The sequence below is a fragment of the Lolium perenne genome, chromosome 1 (genome assembly GCF_019359855.2).
Source record: "Lolium perenne isolate Kyuss_39 chromosome 1, Kyuss_2.0, whole genome shotgun sequence".
Lineage (NCBI taxonomy): Eukaryota > Viridiplantae > Streptophyta > Magnoliopsida > Poales > Poaceae > Lolium > Lolium perenne.
This window is the reverse complement of record NC_067244.2, coordinates 32,156,477-32,180,351: the sequence shown is the minus strand read 5'-3', so window position 1 is coordinate 32,180,351 and position 23,875 is coordinate 32,156,477. Positions and strand designations below refer to the sequence as shown.

Below are 23,875 nucleotides of genomic sequence, written 5' to 3'. Positions count from 1 at the left end.
TGTTGGGTGAACAAATTACAGTTGGGCAATTGACAAATAGAGAGGGCATAACAATGCACATACATATCACGATGACTACTATGAGATTTAATCAGGGCATTACGACAAAGTACATAGACCGCTATCCAGCATGCATCTATGCCTAAAAATTCCACCTTCAGGTTAGCATCCGCACCCCTTCCAGTATTAAGTTGCAAACAACAGACAATTGCATTAAGTATGGTGCGTAATGTAATCAACACAAATATCCTTAGACAAAGCATTGATGTTTTATCCCTAGTGGCAACAACACATCCACAACCTTAGAACTTTCTGTCACTGTCCCAGATTCAATGGAGGCATGAACCCACTATCGAGCATAAATACTCCCTCTTGGAGTTACAAGTATCAACGTGGCCAGAGCCTCTACTAGCAACGGAGAGCATGTAAGAACATAAACAACACATATGATAGATTGATAATCAACTTGACATAGTATTTCATATTCATCGGATCCCAACAAACACAACATGTAGTATTACAAATAGATGATCTTGACCATCTAGCTACTGCTATGGACCCATAGTCCAGGGGTGAACTACTCACACATCAATCCGGAGGCGATCATGGTGATGAAGAGTCCTCCAGGAGATGATTCCCCTCTCCGGCAGGGTGCCGGAGGCGATCTCCTGAATCCCCCGAGATGGGATTGGCGGCGGCGTCGTCTCTGGAAGGTTTTCCGTATCGTGGCTCTCGGTACAGGGGTTTTCGCGACGAAGGCTTTAAGTAGGCGGAAGGGTAGGGTTGGAGGCGGCGCGGGGGCCCCACACCATAGGCCGGCGCGGGCCCCATGCTGGCTGCGCCGCCCTATGGGTACGGTCCCTCGTGGCCCCACTTCGTATCCCCTCCGATCTTCTGGAAGCTTCGTGGAAAAATAAGACCCTGGGCGTTGATTTCGTCCAATTCCGAGAATATTTCCTTTGTAGGATTTCTGAAACCAAAAACAACAGAAAACAACAATTGGCTCTTCGGCATCTCGTTAATAGGTTAGTGCCGGAAAATGCATAATAATGACATAAAGTGTGTATAAAACATGTGAGTATCGTCATAAAAGTAGCATGGAACATAAGAAATTATAGATACGTTTGAGACGTATCAAGCATCCCCAAGCTTAGTTCCTACTCGCCCTCGAGTAGGTAAACGATAACAAGGATAATTTCTGAAGTGACATGCTATCATAATCTTGATCAATACTATTGTAAAGCATATGAGATGAATGCAGCGATTCGAAGCAATGGTAAAGACAATGATTAAACAACTGAATCATATAGCAAAGACTTTTCATGAATAGTACTTTCAAGACAAGCATCAATAAGACTTGCATAAGAGTTAACTCATAAAGCAATAAATTCTTAGTAGAAAGTTTTGAAGCAACACAAAGGAAGATATAAGTTTCAGCGGTTGCTTTCAACTTCAACATGTATATCTCATGGATAATTGTCAACATAAAGCAATATAACAAGTGCAATAGGTAAACATGTAAGAATCAATGCACACAGTTGACACAAGTGTTTGCTTCTAAGATAGAAAGAAGTAGGTAAACTGACTCAACATAAACTAAAAGAATGGCCCTTCGCAGAGGGAAGCATGGATTACTATTTTTGTGCTAGAGCTTTTCATTTTGGAAACATAGAAACAATTTTGTCAACGGTAGTAATAATTCATATGTGTTATGTATAAGACATTCTATAAGTTGCAAGCCTCATACATAGAATACCAATAGTGCTCGCACCTTGCCCTAATTAGCTTGGATTAACACAGATTATCATTGCATAACATATGTTTCAACCAAGTGTCACAAAGGGGTACCTCTATGCCGCCTGTACAGAGGTCTAAGGAGAAAGTTCGCATTGGATTTCTCGCTTTTGATTATTCTCAACTTAGACATCCATACCGGGACAACATAGAAAATAGATAATGGACTCCTCTTTTAATGCTTAAGCATTCAACAACAGATAATATTCTCCTAAGAGATTGAGGATTTGTGTCCAAACTGAAACTTCCACCATGATTCATGACTTTAGTTAGCGGCCCAATGTTCTTCTCTAACAATATGCATACTCAAACCATTTGATCATGAAAATCGCCCTTACTTCAGACAAGACGAACATGCATAACAACTCACATGATATTCAACAAAGGTGTAAAAGTTGATGGCGTCCCCAGAAACATGGTTACCGCTCAACAAGCAACTTATAAGAAATGAGATACATAGCAACATATTCAATACCACAATAGTTTTTAAGGCTATTTTCCCATGAGCTATGTATTGCGAAGACAAAGAATAGAATTTTAAAGGTAGCACTCAATTAATGTACTTTGGAATGGCAGAGAAATACCATGTAGTAGGTAGGTATGGTGGACACAAATGGCATAGTTTTTGGCTCAAGGATTTGGATGCACGAGAAGTAATCCCTCTCAATACAAGGCTTAGGCTAGCAAGGTTGTTTGAAGCAAACTCAAGTATAAACCGGTACAGCAAAACTTACATAAGAACATATTGCAAGCATTATAAGACTCTACACTATCTTCTTTGTTGTTCAAACACCTTAACCAGAAAATATCTAGACTTAGAGAGACCAATCATGCAAACAAAATTTTAACAAGCTCTATGTAGTTCTTCATTAATAGGTGCAAAGTACATGATGCAAGAGCTTAAACATGATCTATATGAGCACAACAATTGCCAAGTATCAAATTATTCAAGACATTATACCAATTACCACATGAAGCATTTTCTGTTTCCAACCATATAAAAATGAACGAGGCAGTTTTCAACCTTCGCCATGAACATTAATAGTAGCACTAAGAACACATGTGTTCATATGCAACAGCGGAGCGTGTCTCTCTCCCATACAAAGAATGCTAGGATCCTATTTTATTCAAACAAAAACAAAAACAAAAGAAAACAGACGCTCCAAGTAAAGCACATAAGATGTGACTGAATAAAAATATAGTTTCACTAGAGGTGACCTGATAAGTTGTCGATGAAGAAGGGGATGCCTTGGGCATCCCAAAGCTTAGATGCTTGAGTCTTCTTGAAATATGCAGGGATGAACCACGGGGGCATCCCCAAGCTTAGACTTTTCACTCTTCTTGATCATATCATATCATCCTCCTCTCTTGACCCTTGAAAACTTCCTCCACACCAGACTCAAAACAATCTCATTAGAGGGTTAGTGCATAATCAAAAATTCACATGTTCAGAGAGGACACAATCATTCTTAACACTTCTGGACATTACCCAAGGCTACTGAAAGTTAATGGAACAAAGAAATCCACTCAACACAGTAAAAGAGGCAATGCGAAATAAAAGGCAGAATCTGTCAAAACAGAACAATCCGTAAAGACGATTTTTTTCGAGGCACTTAACAGGCTCAGATGAAAAAGCTCAAATTTAATGAAAGTTGCGTACATATCTGAGGATCACGCATGAAGTTTTTCAGCATTTTACGAGTTTCCTACAGAGAGAGCTACTCAAATTCGTGACAGGTAAAAATCTGTTTCTGCGCAGGAATCCAAATCTAGTATCAACTTTACTATCAAAGACTTTACTTGGCACAACAATATGATAAGGAGAGGTTGCTACAGTAGTAAAAACTTCCAAGACACAACAAAACAGTAGCAAATAAATAAAAACAACATGGGTTATCTCCCAAGAAGTGCTTTTCTTTAACGCCTTTCAGCTAGGCGCAGAAAGTGCAAATCAAGTATCATCAAGAGAAGAAGCATTAACATTATTACCTCGGGCTTTACGCCTACCCCTCTTACTCTTATTCTTACTCTTTGGTTTAGGGAATACATGACTGCCTCCGGGTGTAGAGGTGAAATTTAGGGTGCCTTTTCCCACATCTATGGTTGCTCCCAATAGTTTCAGCAGGGATCTTCCAAGTGTGATTTGTCCTGTTCCTACACATTCAATAACGAGATAATCAGTGGATACCGTTCTTCCAAGAAAGGTTGTGAACACACCTTAAAATCTATCCCCTCATGAATTATAACAGAATTATCAGTAAGAGTTATTCCTTCTCCACCTTCAGTAAGTCCCCAAAGTGTCAACGATTCATAAATACTTTTAGGCATAAGGCAAAACTCAGACATAATATCACAACGGGCATAAAAAGTTTCACCACAAATAGCAACCTTAATAGTAGGGACCCACATTGAAGGTTCAAAGCTTACTGGAACATAATTATAATATTCACGAATCTGGTTATACCCTTCTCTTAAACAAGATATATTTGTCTCGAGGGTGTTTAGTCTATTATGAATGCTAACAAGAGATGAATCAATTTTACTGACTGAGCTAAATGATGCAACCAATTTTTTATGGCATTAAAAGCTTGATCCCCATCGCAATGAAGGAAATCTCCTCCCACTACAGCATCCAAAGCATATCTATAGCGGAGAATAAGCCCAAAATAGAAGTTACTAAGAAGCAAACTTAGAGTCATTTTAGGTTCAGTTTTACCATAAGAATCAAAAATTCTAGACCAAGCCTCTTTAAAACTCTCCTCATCCCCTTGTTTAAAAGTAAAGATCAATTCCTCAGGTGACAGAGTAACAAGTACAGGACTAGACATGATAACAAAATAAATTAAATGCAAGTAACTAATTTTTTGTGTTTTTGATATAAAGAAAGCAAACAAGACAGAAAGTAAAATAAAGTAAAGCAAGACAATAAACAAAGTAAAGAGATTGGATGTGGGAGACTCCCCTTGCAGCGTGTCTTGATCTCCCCGGCAACGGCGCCAGAAAAAGAGCTGCTTGTGACGGTAAAGCACACGTCCGTTGGGAACCCCAAGAGGAAGGTATGATGCGTACAACAACAAGTTTTCCCTCAGTAAGAAACCAAGGTTATCGAACCAGTAGGAGATGAAGGCCACGTGAAGGTTGTTGGTGAAGGAGTGTAGTGCGGCGCAACACCAGGGATTCCGGCGCCAACATGGATCCTGCACAACACAATCAAAATACTTTGCCCCAACTTAACAGTGAGGTTGTCAATCTCACCGGCTTGCTGTAAACAAAGGATTAAACGTATGGTGTGGAGAATGATGTTTGTTTGCAAAGAACAACAGAGAACAATGATTGCAGTAGATTGTATTCAGATGTAAAAGAAAGGACCGGGGTCCACAGTTCACTAGTGGTGTCTCTCCAATAAGATAAATAGCATGTTTGGTGAACAAATTACAGTTGGGCAATTGACAAATAGAGATGCATATACATATCATGATGACTACTATGAGATTTACTTAGGGCATTACGACAAAGAAATAGACCGCTATCCAGCATGCATCTATGCCTAAAAAGTCCACCTTCGGGTTAGCATCCGCACCCCTTCCAGTATTAAGTTGCAAAGAACAGACAATTGCATTAAGTAATGTGCGTAATGTAATCAACACAAATATCCTTAGACAAAGCATTGATGTTTTATCCCTAGTGGCAACAGCACATCCACAACCTTAGAACTTTCTGTCACTGTCCCAGATTCAATGGAGGCATGAACCCACTATCGAGCATAAATACTCCCTCTTGGAGTCACAAGTATCAACTTGGCCAGGGCCTCTACTAGCAACGGAGAGCATGCAAGAACATAAACAACACATATATGATAGATCGATAATCAACTTGACATAGTATTCAATATTCATCGGATCCCAACAAACACAACATGTAGCATTACAAATAGATGATCTTGATCATGATAGGCAGCTCACAAGATCTAAACATGATAGCACAAGAGGAGAAGACAGCCATCTAGCTACTGCTATGGACTCATAGTCCAAGGATGAAATACTCACGCATCAGTCCGGAGGCGGGCATGGTGATGTAGAGCCCTCCGGTGATGATTCCCCTCTCCGGCAGGGTGCCGGAGGCGATCTCCTGAATCCCCCGAGATGGGATTGGCGGTGGCGGCGTCTCAGTAAATTTTCTCGTATCGTGGCTCTCGGTGATAGGGTTTTCGCGACGGAGAGAATATATAGGCGAAGGGGCAGAGTCGGGGGACGCTCGAGGGGCCCAACCCATAGGGCGGCGCGCCCAGGGCTGGGGCCGCGCCCCCCTAGGGTGTGGCCGCCTCGCGTCCTCTCTTCGTCTCCTCTTCGGACTTCTGGAAGGCTCCGTCTAAAATAAGACCATGGGCTTTTGTTTCGTCCAATTCCGAGAATATTTCCTGTGTAGGATTTCTGAAACCAAAAACAGCAGAAAACAGGAACTGGCGCTTCGGCATCTTGTTAATAGGTTAGTGCCGGAAAATGCATAAAAATGATGTAAAGTGTATATAAAACATGTGAGTATTGTCATATAACTAGCATGGAACATAAGAAATTATAGATACGTTTGACACGTATCAACGGTTTAAAACTTTTACGAGATGGGCTTAACAAATGCGGAATAAAACTAGCGTTTACTTTGTCAAGCCCAAAGCTTATATACTATGGTTCACCTATGTGTACCAACAACTTATTCTAAGCAATGGTTCATCTATGTGCACCAACAACTTATGCTAAGCAATACAAGCAAGTATGTGATAGCAAGATATATATAACTTCAAGCACGATGGCTATCACAAGGTAAAGTGCATAAGTAAAGAGCTCGGGTATAGAGATAACTGAGGCATGTGGGAGACGATGATTTATCCCGAAGTTCACACTCTTGCGAGTGCTAATCTCCGGTGGAGAGGTGCGGTGGCTTAGTGCTCCCGAACGCCACAAGAGGCTCACCTTGAGGTGTGGTTGCTCGATGCACACCAACGCCACAAAGGCCTCACCCCAAGATGCGGTACTCACACCACACACCGAACGCCACGAAGGCGCCTCACCTAAATCTCCAGTGATCCTAGCCACAGAGGCTTAGGTCACGGTTCCACTAAGGGATTTCCTTCGAGGCGGAAACCGGGCCTTACACAAAGATTGGGGCACACATCCACAACTTGATTGGAGGCTCCCAACAAATCGCCACAAAGACCTAGAATCCGTCTAGGGTTCCAAGAACCCAAGAGTAACAACTTTCTTGCTTTCACCTCCACGAATCACCGTGGAGAACTCAAACCGATGCACCAAATGCAATGGCAAGAACACCACAAAGATGCTCAAGTCCTTCTCTCTCAAATTCCAACAAAGCTACAAAAGCTATTGGGGGAATAAGAGAGGAAGAACAAAGGAATTCACAAAGAACACCAAGATCAAGATCTAGAGAGTTCCACACACAAAGAGATGGATTTGATTGGTAGAATTGTAGATCTAGATCTCCTCTTTCTTTTCCCTCAAAAGGATTCAAGAATCATTGGAGGTATTTGAGGTAGAGGGAGCTCTCAAGTACTAGCAATGGAGGAGAGCAAAAAGTGTGTGAAGCAACTAAAAAACGAGAGGAGGAAGAAGGCTATTTAAAGGGGCTGGAGTGCCCGTTGGGCTCGTCCAGGGAAAGCTCGGAAGTTCCGGCCTGCTAAGGCCGGCAGTGCCGCCAGCAGAAAAATGTGCGGGTGCGCGCACGCGAGCGAAGGCATCGCGGCTGGCGAGCGAGCGGAGCAGCGCGGCGCGCGAGCGAGCAAGCGCGCGACTGGGCCAGGCGAGTGGTAGGCGGCCAGCAAGCGGCGGAGCTTGGGCTCGAAGCTGGGCCGGCCCGGCATTGTGCTTGTGACGGTAAAGCACACGTCCGTTGGGAACCCCAAGAGGAAGGTATGATGCGTACAGCAACAAGTTTTCCCTCAGTAAGAAACCAAGGTTATCGAACCAGTAGGAGATGAAGGCCACGTGAAGGTTGTTGGTGAAGGAGTGTAGTGCGGCGCAACACCAGGGATTCCGGCGCCAACGTGGAACCTGCACAACACAATCAAAATACTTTGCCCCAACTTAACAGTGAGGTTGTCAATCTCACCGGCTTGCTGTAAACAAATGATTAAACGTATGGTGTGGAGAATGATGTTTGTTTGCAAAGAACAACAGAGAATAATGATTGCAGTAGATTGTATTCAGATGTAAAAGAATGGACCGGGGTCCACAGTTCACTAGTGGTGTCTCTCCAATAAGATAAATAGCATGTTGGGTGAACAAATTACAGTTGGGCAATTGACAAATAGAGATGCATATACATATCATGATGACTACTATGAGATTTACTTAGGGCATTACGACAAAGAACATAGACCGCTATCCAGCATGCATCTATGCCTAAAAAGTCCACCTTCGGGTTAGCATCCGCAACCCTTCCAGTATTAAGTTGCAAACAACAGACAATTGCATTAAATACTGTGCGTAATGTAATCAACACAAATATCCTTAGACAAAGCATTGATGTTTTATCCCTAGTGGCAACAGCACATCCACAACCTTAGAACTTTCTGTCACTGTCCCAGATTCAATGGAGGCATGAACCCACTATCGAGCATAAATACTCCCTCTTGGAGTCACAAGTATCAACTTGGCCAGAGCCTCTACTAGCAACGGAGAGCATGCAAGAACATAAACAACACATATATGATAGATCGATAATCAACTTGACATAGTATTCAATATTCATCGGATCCCAACAAACACAACATGTAGCATTACAAATAGATGATCTTGATCATGATAGGCAGCTCACAAGATCTAAACATGATAGCACAAGAGGAGAAGACAACCATCTAGCTACTGCTATGGACCCATAGTCCAAGGATGAACTACTCACGCATCAGTCCGGAGGCGGGCATGGTGATGTAGAGCCCTCCGGTGATGATTCCCCTCTCCGGCAGGGTGCTGGAGGCGATCTCCTGAATCCCCCGAGATGGGATTGGCGGCGGCGGCGTCTCAGTAACTTTTCTCGTATCGTGGCTCTCGGTGATAGGGTTTTCGTGACGAAGAGAATATATAGGCGAAGGGGCAGAGTCGGGGGACGCTCGAGGGGCCCAGCCCATAGGGCGGCGCGGCCAGGGGTGGGGCCGAGCCCCCCTAGGGTGTGGCCGCCTCGTCGCCCCTCTTCGTATCCTCTTCGGACTTTTGGAAGGCTCCGTGGAAAATAAGACCGTGGGCTTTTGTTTCGTCCAATTCTGAGAATTTTTCCTGTGTAGGATTTCTGAAACCAAAAACAGCAGAAAACAGGAACTGGCGATTCGGCATCTTGTTAATAGGTTAGTGCCGGAAAATGCATAAAAATGATGTAAAGTGTATATAAAACCTGTGAGTATTGTCATATAACTAGCATGGAACATAAGAAATTATAGAAACGTTTGAGACGTATCACAGTGCCGCTGGGGGCAGGCCGGAGGTGCCGTTCCGCGCGGCCCGGCAGTGCTGTGCGCGGGAGCCGGCAGTGCCGGTGTGGGCCGAGCGGTACTGCCGGCCCATCAAGGGCAGTAGTGCCGGTTTCCTCCCCTTTTCCTTTTTTCTTTAAAGCAAATAGAAGACAAACTTCAAAAGACAATATCTAGAGTTTGGAAACTCCGATCAAGACGAAATCAATTTTGTTGGAAAGAGGACAACAAGAGCTACCCAACAAAAAATGAAAATATGGAAACTAGTTGGGGTGATTTTATATTATTTTTAGAGCTGCAACACCTCAAGATGAGAAACCGAAAAAATCACCAAACTCGAAAGCGCAACAATTGATTTATGCGAAATCCGTTTTCGATGAATTAGAGCTTGTCATGAGAATAAGCACAAGCTCTAAAATATCACATGGATAAGATCCAAATAACAACCAAGAAATATGATGCAAGGATGCAAAGGTATGAGCTCTCTCCGAATGATACGATCGTGTTACTCACTCGAGAGCCCTCTTGATAGTACGGCAACTAAACTATAAACCGATCTCTAACTACACCATGAGACCGGTGAGAAAGAAACCCTATCAAGAACACACCTTAACGTTGCGCATTCCACTTGAGCTTGATGATGACGGTCTTGACCGCAACAAGATGGAACACCTTTCTTGATTGTGCTTGCTTGATGAAGTCATGCGAAATGCTCCCCGATACTCCACTATGGGAGAGCTTCTTATTCGGCGCATCTTCACATATCCATGATCACCATATGGATGGCAAGCTTCAAGCATAAGATCTCTTCGAGTTGGCTCATCTTGAACTTGCACTTCATTTCTTCATTCTTCATCATGTTGATGTCTTGAAGTAACTTGAGGGCTCACTTCATCTTCATCTTCAAGACATACTTGACACTTGATATCCTTCATCAATTTCTTCTTATTGCAACCTTGAAGCCACCATATGGTTCAAGTATTGCCTATGGACAACACCTATAAATATAACTCAATGCAAACATTAGTCCATAGGGATTGTCATTAATTACCAAAACCACACATGGGGGCTCCATGCACTTTCAAGAGGGTCCCCTTGTCCGAGCCCCCTCGTCGGTGTAAACACATCAGTCTCCATAGAAATGAATCTGATATTGTAGTTCAACGACGAAACACACTCCATAATCATATCCACCCATCTCCTTGAAAAACCCATTTTAATCATAATCTTCTCCAAATACCTTCATTCAACGCCGATCATATGCTTTATGCATATTGAGTTTGACGGCACACAAACCCTTCTTTCCTTTCTTCTTCTTCATTGCATGTATGCTCTCATAAGCTAATAGAATATTATCTGTTATCATCCTACCCGGAACAAAAGCACTCTGGTGATCACTAATAATCTCTGGAAGATATACCTTTAGCCGATTTGCCAACATTTTTGAGATTATGTTGTACACCACGTTACATAAGCTAATCGGTCTAAACTGTGACACCTTATCCGGATTATCAATCTTCGGAATCATCACAATAGTTGCACTATTCCAACCATCTGGAACATAGATAAGCGTTCAGAACTAGTTTTATGAGATAGTCTCCTAGCATGTCCCAGAAACGTTTGTATAAAATTGCATGTAGCCCATCCGGGCCTGGAGCCTTAAGATCCTCTGTACTCCACAAAGCCTACTTCACTTCCGCCGTAAACGGGGCTGCGAGTCCTCTGTTCATATCATCTGTAACAAGCCGCTGTACATCAGCCATAACTCCCTCCCCTGGATCAAAAACTTCTAAGGTAAATATGCTTGAAAAATAATTGTGTACAACACCACACATAGCATCTCTATCTTCATGCCTGGTCCCACTGTCATCAACAAGACCCTTGATTGTGTTATGCTTTTTCCTATTAGAAGCAAAGTTATGAAAATAAGGAGTAGTTTATATTTTTATCACCATGTTTTAACCAATTTGCTCTTGCTCTTTGCACCCAGAACATCTCTTCCTTCTCTAGAGTAATTTCAATTTGTACTTGGATATCTTTCTGAGGTGCCAAAGTTGTATCATTCATTGGACCTCTCCTCAGTTTGACCTTTTTTTTGAGCGGTTCTAATTTGATTATTTTTTTGAGAGAACTGAGTTCTAATTTGACCTTTGTTGCTTGTTTAGTTCCATACCAAAACAGGGTCCATTGGCTCTCCTTCCCATTCGGCAAACATCGCCCACTCTGATACATGCATACAACCCAATAAGCAAACAACTCAAACAGCTGGATAGCCGTCCACATATCCCTCCTCCCTTAACCACACTCCCGTAACCCTCCCGCACCCCCGTAACCCTCCCGCACCCCAGACCTAACCACCGCCGCCGCCGCCGCCGGTAGCGCCGCCGGGGCAAAGGCCCACGGGGCGTGGCGACGGCGGGGGCTCCTCCTCGTCGACGCAAGGTGACGGCGGCCGGATCTCCCTCCTCGATGCATGGCGGGCGCACAGATGAGTCAGGCGGCGGTGGCCTGCGCTGCGCCCCTTCTCCCGTCGGCTCCCCTGGCGGCCGGCGTGTGGGATGGGTGGCGGCGGCCAGCGCTGCGGCCTCCCTCCTCCCGTCGGCTCCGCAGCACTCCGGCAGGGGTTGGTGGTGGGCGGCGGCCATGCTCATGGCCTGCGCCAATTCCCCCGCCTCTTGCCGGTGAGTGGAGGTGATCTCGGGTTTCACCCGCGACACGAGGGCGCCCGGGACAACAGCCTTGGGTTCGACGGAGGAGGTGGCCTCTTCTTCGCCGGAGAGGGTCGGACTGCGGTTGGTGGTGGTGGATTTTTGATCTATCACCGCCATCCGGCGGTGAGATGGAGGTGCATGGAAGCCGGCGATGGTGTCACCGGTGGAGGGTTGGGTTGGCCAGCCCGGGATGGTCGCCGACGTGGGGGTCCGACCTGAATAAAGGTGGTGGTCCTAGGGCCTCTCTTGCGTGAAGAGGAGGACCTACCGGAGGCCTGGACTCGTGATCTGGCCGGAGGGTTGAGTTCCGGAAGGCTCCGCCGGCGAATGTAACAGTGCTTTGCCTGGAGTTTGCTGGATCGGTGGTATTCGGTCGTGCGCACCCATGCTTTTATTCCGACCGATTGGTTCTGGAGGGAGCGGCGCGAAGCTCTTTTTCTGTGTTGACATCAAGTGACTATGGATCCATGATGAAAGTCGGAAGAAGAGAAGTTCATGAAGGCCGGAGGGGAGGACTAGCTAAGGGAGGTTCAAGTCTCCGCGCTGTTGAGGGACTTGCTTGGTGTTTCGGGCTTCACAGCAGCGGTATGAAAGTGGGGGCGACAACACAAATGAAGTTCAGAGTCCTACCTTTCAGGGTGAAAACCCAAAATCTGGCCTTAACTGGTTGTGCCTGGCAATGACCTTGTTGGAGGCATTGTTTTGAGAGCGGGAACTATCTTCAGGGTGAAAACCTAAGATCGTTGATCGGGCGACGACGGTGTTAGAACACAGTTCCCTTCTTGGAGGCGTCGTTTTTGGAGAGTCTGTATTTCAAGTGTTGTCTTGGCGGTGGATGTATTGCTGTTGTTAGGCCCAAGATACTGTAGCGGGACTTTTGTTTCTTAGTTTTCTTTTTCTTTTTTAGCTGTGTGCATCCGTAGTGCCATTAGGGTGGTACGTTGTTGCAGAGGCTGGGTGTAATTGGTATCTTTTTGATATTAGTATATTCTTTTTATCGAAAAAATTTGAGGATGTAGGACAAAACTCCATGACCCAATTCCCTCTTTGGTTTGCCTCTCCATTATTTGCCCTCTTTGACTCGGGAACCAACCTCGCACCATTTCCCTCTTTCTGTTCGCCGCCTACACAGTCCACACTCCCAACCCAGCTCAGTCTACCACCACCGCAAGAAACCCAATGCGCTCGCCGCGACTCCGCCGCCAGCCGCCGCCGGCGCCCTCGCGTGCGGCGGATCCGCCGGAGCCCGCAGAGGTGATCCCCGCCGGCGAGGTGGTGGAGGTGCTTCTCGACGAGCAGGGCTATCGCGGGGCCCACTTGACCGCCGTCGTCGCGCGCTTCGACCCCGACCTCCGCAGCTACGCGGTCGAGTACGGCACCCTCGCCGCCTCGGGAGCCTCCGGCCGCCCGCTCCCGCAGGTCGTGCCCGCGTCGCAGGTCCGCCCGCGCCCGCCGCCGCCGTCGCCGGCGCAGCCCTCGCCCCCCGCTGGCGCTGAGCACGCCGCCGTTGACGCGCTCCGGGACGGCGCATGGTGGCTCGGCGTCGCCTGTCCCGGCGGGGACATGGCGGACGGGAGGGTCAAGGTCTGCTTCCCGGAGACGAGGGAGGTGCTGGAGTTCGACGCCGCCGACGTCCGGCCCCACCTCGAGTGGGTCGCCGGCGAGTGGCGCTCGCCCGAGGACATGGTACCAACGAGTTGCACAACATCTCTGCAAAATGTCGTCTTTTTGTAGTACCCTTCTATCTCCATTCGGATTGGGAAATCCCCTTCCGTCACTCGGTTAGGGTTAGAAGACGAGCACTTTTGAAGGGTTTCAATCGGATTGCTGTTGCCCGTGCATTGCCGTCGATTGCTGTATCAATCTATCTCCATGTCATTTGGGGGTTAGGGTTAAGGAATTGGGGAGCCCATTTTGTAATCTGGTTAGGGTTAGAACCTAGAAGATGCTGATGCCTGATCTTGCAAGTTTGCAATGCGTTGGGATAGTTCTGCATCATCGCTGCAAATTGTATTTGAGTGTTGTTGATGTTGCCTTATTTGTTCCATGCAGCTTCTGCTTTCTAATGGATGAATGCAGTATCTGATGGAGTGCAACTTCATAGATACAGTGTTCTGCCCCTCTGCCTGAAAGATTTGCCATTTAAACGGATTCTCTGAATAAATTGCTCTGGGCTGCTGTAGGGTTTGCAATCTGTTAGTTAGCAAATCATGGCTTATAGTTGTTAGAATGTGTTTGATCGGGCATGGGTCATACTGAAACACTGAGAGTCTAGTTGCTGTTCATCTACAGCTTAGTTGATAGTCGATATTGCTGGTATTCTTACTTCGCTTGACATGTTTTTATTATAGCTTGATACAAGTTCATGTACCAAGATTGTTGTGGAAGTTCCAGCCCTGAATTAGAGGATTCTGATTTCTTCTAGATAGTACTCCCTCTGTTCCATAATATAAGATGCCATTACAACCAATATACTGGGACGGAGGAAGTGCATATGATGAGATATAGTTTGTGTTTTACTTTCTAGCTGCTCCTTAGGTGCATGCATAACATCATTGGTGATAATATAACATCTGCAAAATTTTGGGTTTGATTTTTGATTGCTAACACTGAATCATAGAGTTTAGACTTCAGTTTTTTACTTGTGTCGTTTTGTCGATTTGATTTATTTATTGATTGCTAAGTCACTACTCACCACTCTCTGCCTGCCAGGAGTCATTGAAGAGAACACCATATACTGAAGGAACACAGGTAGAAGTTGCCAAGTTTGAAGATGATTCTGTTGTAGCTTGGTTTCCTGCAGTTGTTGCAAAGACTATCTGGAAGAATAGCCTCTTAGTGGAGTACACTTTTGGGAAGGGTGATGGTAGTCAACTGCGCAAGGAGATTGTCAATATGAAGGACATCAGACCTTGCCCACCACATGCATCAGCTATTAGCTTCTGCATCGATGATGATGTTGAAGGCTTCCAAGGTGATGGCTGGTGGCCTGGGCGGATTACCGAGATCCGTCCCAAATTAATGTATACATGTAAGATAGCAAATTCAGGAAAGGAGGTTCAGTTGCACCAGAAGGCACTGAGGCTTCGATGTGACTGGACTGATGGCCAATGGAAGCAAGCTGCTGAGGTGTGTACCTAATCATCAAGAAGCTATATTTCTCTGAAATGTTTCTTAATGAAGTTTTGCACTTCATGTGGATGCTTTCTGGGTTGCTTTATATTCTTATCTTCTTAATGCTATAAGACATTCATGTGTAAAAAAGTGAGCATTCCTAAACCTGCTTAGCAAAACCTCTTTTTTTACTTATGAGTTGATACTGTTTGGGCTGGATGATTCCGTCCATAGGATTTTTGCTACAGGGGCCCTTTGGATCACAGAGATGGGCAATCAATTCTTATGGATTGCTTTACTATGCCCCTGATTCCATATGATGTTTAGCATGAAGTCATACCTCTTGATTTTTTTTTTCCTTTGTGTCTGTGGGAACTAGGGCATGCATTCTTATGTAAAAAAATTCCCTCATTTTTTTTCTGTGGTGAAATAGAACTGCTCATGATTCCTATTCCTTTGATTCCATTTCCTATCATAGAGAGGCTTAAATTTTTACTTAACACGGGAGCTGTGTTTAATAGGGACATTTGCTCCCTTTGTACAATACATTTGTGTGTGAGGAACTGGGACACTGTTAATAACATGATATATTAGATATATTTATTAAATTTCTGTTGGTCATATTTATTTGCGTTAAACTAGCTAATTTATTTCTCCCCTCTTTCGTGTACGTATGGTGTATTAAGTTTCCTTAAGACAAGACTTTGACCAAGAATTACTTTGTTAATATGTGGTTTATATGACATAAAGTTGATATCGATAGTCCTTTTCAAAAGTACCTACTGATTATTTTGATTTTTATTATATAAACCACATATTGACGAGTAATTCTTGTTCAAAAATATTGTCTTAACAAAACATAATATGCCGAACATATGGGAATGGAAGAAGTGGTTTGTAGTCCCCAATTTTTAAATTCATGCGGCCGAAAATATCTGCTCCAGTGGTGCAATACGTAGTTCGCTTTTTCCCTCTTTTTTCTCTGTCGAACACACATCATAATGTGTGCCATTTTGTACTAGAGAGAACCGTGGCCTCTTGTTATTATTTTTCTCAAGCAAGGGATAAACCATACATCTTTGGCCTTTATTACCAGGATTTAGCCAAATATAAGACTTATAATGTCTCTGCTGTAAGACACATTACAATGTCTTTCTTTGTTTTCATATTCCCAACATGATTATACACATGTATAAGATCTTATAATGTCTCTGCTGTAAGACCTTATAACACATTGATGTTTTTTTTGTTTGTGTGTTTTACCAGACTAGATGAAGCTTCAGTTTAATTAGTAGACAGCTTCCTTGTAACGTTAATCCACTTTCTTGAGAGGTTATACATGTGTATAATCATGTTTACTCGTGTCTCATTCATGGCTGGTACAGTGGTACTAATAGCTAAAAATTTCAAATGTGTTATGAGCCACATCCTTAGCAGTTACATCACTTGAACAACCAAAAATTGTGTGATACTACTCCAATAGTGTCAATGCTCTCTCATCCAGAAAACCAAGTTAATCGAGGGACATTACAGGTAGTTCTTCTCAAGTTTGTCAAAGCTAGAATACATCTGTGTTTTCTGTTGAATCCTGAAATTGTATGATGAGTAGCAAATACACACCGTTGATGATTTTTTTATAGGTAGTACAAGTTTAAAACACTTTAAAGTGCTAAAATAGCTAAGAACTGTTGCCTTTCCTTTGCCCTTTGGCCATCTTTCAGGATTTGCCGCAAACAAAATTTAGAGAAGGCAGCAGGGTTGAAGTCAGCAGTAATGATGAAGGTTTCTGTGGAGCTTGGTTCCAGGGGACTATTGTTAAATCTGTTGGCCACAAGTTTCTGGTGGAGTATGACACGCTGAAGGCTGACGATGAAACCACACCTTTGACAGAAGTCATTGGAGCGGAGCACATCAGGCCCCCTCCCCCAGTTATCCCCGTCACCAGTGGTTTCAAGTTACTTGATGAAGTGGACGCCTTTACCAACGATGGATGGTGGGTTGGCATGATATCCGAGGTTATTAGCGATCAGAAGTGCATGGTCTACTTCAAGGCTTATCAGGAACAGAATGAATTTGGGCTTGAACAGCTAAGGCTTCACTGCGATTGGCTGGGGGGGAGGTGGATGCGGGCTTCCCCGGTACTCTCTACCACCTATCTATTTTCTCTACCTTGATTTACAGTTGATAGTGGAATTATCACAAGTATAATTTACTCATAACTGCTAGTTGTATACCTACCCTAAGCTCCTCATGTCCTCTGGACCAGTTATCACCTTTTGTTGCTATCAATTACAGGTTGTCTGTGAAATGCAACTTCTTTAAAATGACGATTTACATCCCCTGGCAGGCACTGGAGATGTGAAGGCTGAAGAGATGCGCCCATCTTTTTTGTACATGAGCCTGGGGTAATACCTATGAGCACGGCTTTGCTAATTATCATCCTTGCTGAACTGACGTGGCCAGCAAACTGGTAGAGATGATGACCTTTCAGTGGTTGCAATGTTTATCGAACAGAGACCGCCACCGTCACCAGTAAAGATTCATCGCATATTGTGGGACAGTAATGCTATTAATGACTTGTAGACGACCTTTCTGCTTCGTCCTTGCTGAAACTGTACTATGCCCCGATTTGATCGCACCTTCGATTAGCTTTTGGACCACTTAATTGCTCTTGAATTCACGAATCAATGTGGCTGGAGGAGAGAACATGGCCGATTGATTAACTTGCCCGAGATGAGTCTCTTCTCTGATGGTGACAATGCATTACCAACTCTCCAGGTTTGTACCAGGCTAGAGCCTAGGAGAAACGAGTTTACTGGATGCTATCATGCAGATTGCGTTTTCTGCTTGTGTTGTGTCGTGCGTATATGTGCAATCTGTGCATGCAAGCGTGACTGAGCAAAACGTTTCATCAAAATCGCATTGCTTAGCTATCTTTCTTATGGGCGGTGCCTTTCTCTATCGATTGTCATTGATACTCGCCCTGTGCCAACACATGCGAAAAATATAAGTGAATTCCCAATAATGTAGTAAAACTTGTTGGATATTTTGAATTCTAATAGATAGCTCTAGAAGAAAATATTATCCATTACCAACATTCCTCCAAAAACAAAAGATTCGACACGGAGTCCCTAGTGTCAAATCACTAGTACGTTTTGGTTGGCGTGGCAGAGGTATCCAATTACTCCTGCGAGCGATGCGACTACTCAAAGCTGACCGTACTATGGCCATATTAGTGCGGCTATTAGACATATCTACTATCCTATTTAGTCGTATCACTGGTCCATACCGTCCATCAAATCGATCCATGAAGTGCATGTTTGTAAATAGTTCTAACTTCCTCTTTTTTCTCTCCCTTGATATTCTTTTTTCATGGAAAGTATTTGGTTGCCCGCTACACCTCTTTTTGGTTTACTGGTGAGACTCGTCTGTTTAGCATTATATTTGAAATCACAGGAAATTTTTCCTATTGTCAACTTCACATGCCCTCCTATTTTTTAAAATTTAGTTCAGTCTTATCGAACGTTTTTTTTTTCTTTACTACAACGACAACTATGGTCTATGGCATATACAGCTAACTCATTAGCAAAATTCCGAAGTTTCCTATGTTGTGAAAGTAAACATCTATCACGGATAACTATATTTTCAGTTCATGCATAACTGAACGTGCCATGATGGCTATTTGTGTGTTTGTCCATGTGTATGATTTTGAAATTCTGCAAACCAAAGAGGCCCTGCCTGTTTTGACCGAGGCAGTTTGCTCCGATAGAGCCTGAGTGGCTCCCCCGACCTAACCCTTTGACCTAACCCTCCCCCGGGTGGAGGCGCCGCGCCACTCCGGGGAGCCCTCCTCACCGGCCCTCTCGCCCCCTCCAGCCCCTCCCTTCCATCGCCGCCGTCGCCGGAGGTGTCGCCGGGCAAAGCCCGTGTGGCATGGCGGGGGGCTTCAGATGGTCGCGATCATGGGGGATGGGGGCGGCGCTCCTGATCCCTTGTGGTGGTGGTGGTGCGCGGCGTCGGCGACCGGAAGGCGAGGCGGCGGCGGTGGTGGCGTGGCCGGATCTTGGCCCCTGGGGCCTGGAGGCGGTCGTGCTGCTACGCCTTCTCCTCCGCGCGGCGGGCTGCTCCGCCCGCATCACATGGGAGCCGGGGCGGCGGCCCCGGGCATGGCGGCGACGACCTCCTCTCCGGAGGGGGACGACCTCGTTGGGATCTGGGGTGGGGGATTTTGGGATCCCACTCAGATCTCCGACGGTGAAGATCCATTCGACGACGAGCTTTGGGTGACGGGGCAGTCGGTGAAAACCGCGCTTCGATCTCGGAGTTGGCGGATGATGGCGGCATTGATTGGCGTCGTTACCTGGTCGATCATCTTTGCTTGCCTCGGCACTACACTCGGCGAGTTGGGGATGTGCGGCTGCCGGTGAAAACCATGCTCCGACTTCGGTCTTGGCGGGCGATGGCGGCGTCACACGTCGTAACCTTCTTGAAGGCATCGTCGTCGCAGCCTGCATCTACCCACTCGTGCTGCCCCGGGGGAAACCCTAGATCTGGGTCTCCCGGATCGGACGATGGCGACGCTACCTGCGTCATTCTACCTCTTGGGGCATCGTTTTTGGAGCAGCAGCTGGATGGTGGCGGATGTTGGTGGAGTGGTATTCATCTACCACATCGACGGCGCTGAGTCTCGGTGGCATGGTGCTGCGGGGTATCGACGACGGATGCGGGATGATGTATGCGAGCAGGATGGTGGAGCAGTCTGGCGTCATGGTGGCATCGACGACAGGCCTTGCAAGGTCAATGCGATGATCCCTCTTGAAGATGGAGTCGAGGAAGACGGCGGTAGCAGCTTCTGTAGCGTGTGAGTTGGCGTGCGTTGAGAGTCTGGTTGACTGAATGTGTTTCTCACCTGCTATTGGACGGTTTGGGAAGGCATTTGGTTTTTGGATGATGTGAGTTGGTGTATTGTCACCCCCTTCATCCCTCTGTAGGTTTAGCGAGGTGGCTTCGAGTTTGATCTTTTATTTTGCTCTTGTAAGGTGTTGTGAATAATCTAATAAAAAAGCCGTGTGCATCCCTTGGATGCAGCAGGGGTGATACTTCCCCATTTCGAAAAAAAAATTGCTTCCATAAACCAACTGTATAAAATTTCTTGATGTGCCACATTGCAAAATGTATGGACGTGATAAATATGTAAGTACATTTGCAACTTTATTACGCTGATTGAGAAATCCCACTCTTATAACAAAACACACTGGAAAGAAAGCCGGGTAACAGCTCAAAGGGATCACCGGATCAGGCCGGCGCTTGGCTTGCAGTGCTTAATTTCTAGAGGACCATCCAGTACACAGATGTTGCATTGCATCTATTGCATACCACAGCAAGCAGCAGTAGCTGAGGCTTATCCTGCTGGTCTAGCACAAGCAGATATGCTTTTACATTAATTGCAGCTATGCAAAGACAGCATGTGTCTTGTCTGTATCGTAACTGAACTTTACCACGCCTTTTCAACAAAATCTTGGCAGCAACACAAGTTTATAACATGTGGGCAGACAGTCTTGGCATAATACAACTGCGGGTCAACGTGAGTCAGTGACACAACCGACGGTTATAAAACAATGTTAGCGTACTCTCGCCAATAAGCACATGTTTAACCTTTATTTTATCTCAACTTTGACAGAATTTATGAAAAACTTAGTAACATATGTGCCATCAAATGAGTATGTTATGAAACTACATTTTAAAACCGCCAAGGACTTGGCCCTTGTTCGGAATTTTGAAACCGCCAAGGAAGCTTGGTAGGGCTTGGTCTCTAGCTTCATGGGAAGTGAAAGCATTAAGAGAAACAAGTATAGTGCTCTTCGGAATTAAGCCGAAGGATTCATGAGGCTACCGGATGAAGATCAATATAGAAGACTCATCACCATTGCCGATGCTTTTCGAAATGTGGGTGCCCAACATATTGATGATTTTTGGATCAAGGACAAGTATATTGATTGCATGATGCCGTTTGAACCCATTGATGTCAAGACTCTAGTTGGGAGAGAAAGTTTTCCTTCTCTCACCTCACAACAAGTGGTGCACGAGTTGCAAGCTCTCAAGGTGCTCGAACAAAACTCTCAAGATTCTCGCAATCGTGCCATTGGGATGTCAATAGGAACCAACCTTGCCTTGACGGTCAATACTGTGGAAGAAGTGAACCCTCAAGAACCATATAGGACATCTTGGAGTATGTCCTATCCGAATGATTTGAAATACCACTACAACGACCACATGGCATTCCATGCAAAAACTGGGTTGATCCATCCAAGGCAAAGGAAGATAAAATGAAGAGGAACAACTCAAACGGGTTCAAGAGTTTGTGCAAAAAAACAAGATCGTGCTACAATTGTGATGACAAGAACCATTTCGTGCAACTAAGGCTGCACATATCTATCAGATTTCTGGACTGAAATGTATTGCTAGCATGTGGCAACAGCTACCACAGAACGAACATGGTGTCGAAATCTGGAGGGTTGTATAATATTATTGACTGCCACTTGAAATTGTAACGGTTAGAAAGACACCCGGCTATCGGTACCGGAATCTCCGATCAAAACACCGGACTTGCGTTGCTCCAAGCTGGAGGACGCCCAGTGTCTCCAGATTTGGCTAACAGGTGACTAACAACTGCCCGTCAGAGATATGTAATATCTAAAAAATTGTGATCATTGTGTTGTCTAGCTTGCAAGTTAGAGACGACGAACATAATGAAATTCTTATTATACCACATAGAAAAATTCTCTTAAAAAGATGTATTCAATCCGTTTCGAATTATAAAATTTCTAGATTTCTCTAAATTATATGTATCTAAACGTATTTCAATGTGTTTGTTCACTCGTTTCAGTTCACATGTATCGATCTAAAATATCTAAAATATCTTGTAGTTCGGAACGGAGGAAGACGACTCTTATCCAAATAAATGGTAGGGTTCAAATCATGTGTACGTGCCGAATTGATTACTCTCGTTCGTTTCGCAGATCATGTGTAAACAGCTGATACATAGTATTACATGAATTATATCATGATATTATTGTACTACTTATATCTATATATACATGTATCTAAATACATTTAGATTTAGATAAATCTAAGATATCTATCTATGAACGGAGGGAGTAGTATATAGCAAGTGCTATAAACAAATATATCGGCTCATCATGGTTTGTCCCCATAAATTATGTGTATGTTTTTTTTGCGAAAATGCCATCGATCTATTAATAATCATCAACATCAGTATAGAGAGGTATAAAAGCAATAAAAATTATGAATAGGTCACTGAACCACCTAACGATTACTACAGGCACTTGGCGAGCCAAAATCGCCGCCGTCCTCAGCCCTCCATCACCGAAGTCAAGCAAAGCTTATCGTTAGTAGAACTTGTTATAGTAAACATACGGGAAGTCGTGGTGCTAAGCTCTAAAGGACCATCAAACCAGTTATGATATTTCTTGTTTTCATAAAGTCAGCTAGAAGTAATGATTGTCTCTTAGTCTTTTTTTTGAACAAGTCACCGGGTGGACACACCCGATCAAAGCTGCTATTATAAAAGCTGGAGTACAAGGAGACCCTAGAATTACAAAGTATTACACAGGGGTCCAAGAAAATAGCAAAGAAGACCCTAGAGGAAAACTTAAAACGCGATCAAGTCCTCCAGCGTCGTCTCCCTCCAGATTCAGCTCCGACGACGGTCCACGACCTCATCTCCGGGGAACAAGCCACTTGGAGACGAGGTCGAGGTGAGCACCAACAGCCGGAGCAAAGCAGCAAACGGAGCAGTAGCCCTACTGCCTTTGAGTCCGATGCGAAGACGGAAGCCGTCATTGAAACATCGGAGATGAGCTCCAGAACGAAACATCGCCGCCGACAGAGCAGACTCGGACTCCAGGCACCACCATGGGCCTTGAGCAACGAGAGAGCGAGGCAGCAGCGACACGAACTGCATCAGTACTAGAAGAAGAAGCATGAACTGCGCCGTATCACCGTCCCCCTCGCCGCCACGGCCGGTCAGGTCAGAGAAACACTCCACAGTCCGCCTCCAAGCCAACCTCCCTCGCCACCATGGCCGGCCAAGGAGACAAGGAGGCCCCTTCTTCTTCAGTAGCTGACTCCTAGGCGCCTTATGGAGGAGCATTGCCGCCGACGAGCTACAGTCCCAGATCCACCACGGATCCGGGAGGAGACCACCGACGACGGTCCATCTGGTGCTGCGCCGGAGCACGCAAAGGGCAGGCAGCCCCTGCCACCTCCAGATCAAGTCGAGGACGACGACTCCGCCCAATCCCCCTCGCCACCAAGGCCGGCCAGGAGCGGAAGAGGAGGCGTCATCTGGAGCTCGAGGGAGGCGGTGAAGGCCTTATTTGGAGATCCGCCGAGGTGAAAGTCACCTATACTCCGGCCACCGGAGCAGAGGAGAAACCTCCAACACGGCCCGCCCAAGATCTGGCCGAGAAATCTGGGCTTCTTCTACTCCACTACTCACCGGCAGAACGCCAGAGACTACACCTAACCTAGGAAACTACTCCGGCGCCTCCCCTCCGCCACCTCCGGCCGGCAACGCCGCCGGAGGGGCTCGGGATCGGCCCGGTTCTTCTCGGTGGTGCTTGTGTCTACTGTAGATGAAAGAGAGAGAGAGGTGGGGGAAGGTGTATTGTCTCTTAGTCAATACATGCCATAAATTGCGAATTTTTTTAAAATAATACGAATTTTTTATTTAATTCTAGGAATAGCGCGCGATTTCAAA

General features: G+C 45.2%; 1 protein-coding gene across 1 annotated transcript; it reads left to right on the top strand.

Annotated features, from left to right (window-relative positions):
• Window positions 1-13,090: 13,090 nt before the first annotated feature.
• Window positions 13,091-17,816, top strand: LOC127345619 (protein AGENET DOMAIN (AGD)-CONTAINING P1). The gene is made up of 4 exons (XM_051372110.1): window positions 13,091-13,665; window positions 14,692-15,108; window positions 16,815-17,231; window positions 17,441-17,816. Exons 1-4 carry the CDS (start codon window positions 13,159-13,161, stop codon window positions 17,453-17,455), a joined length of 1,356 nt encoding a protein of 451 aa, XP_051228070.1. The 5' UTR covers window positions 13,091-13,158; the 3' UTR covers window positions 17,456-17,816.
• Window positions 17,817-23,875: the final 6,059 nt, after the last annotated feature.

Coding starts and splice junctions, on each gene's coding strand:
- LOC127345619 (XM_051372110.1), top strand. CDS start 13,159: ATGCGCTCGCCGCGACTCCGCCGCCAGCCGCCGCCGGCGCCCTCGCGT. Junction 13,666..14,691: donor GGCGCTCGCCCGAGGACATG/GTACCAACGAGT, acceptor TCTGCCTGCCAG/GAGTCATTGAAGAGAACACC. Junction 15,109..16,814: donor AATGGAAGCAAGCTGCTGAG/GTGTGTACCTAA, acceptor GCCATCTTTCAG/GATTTGCCGCAAACAAAATT.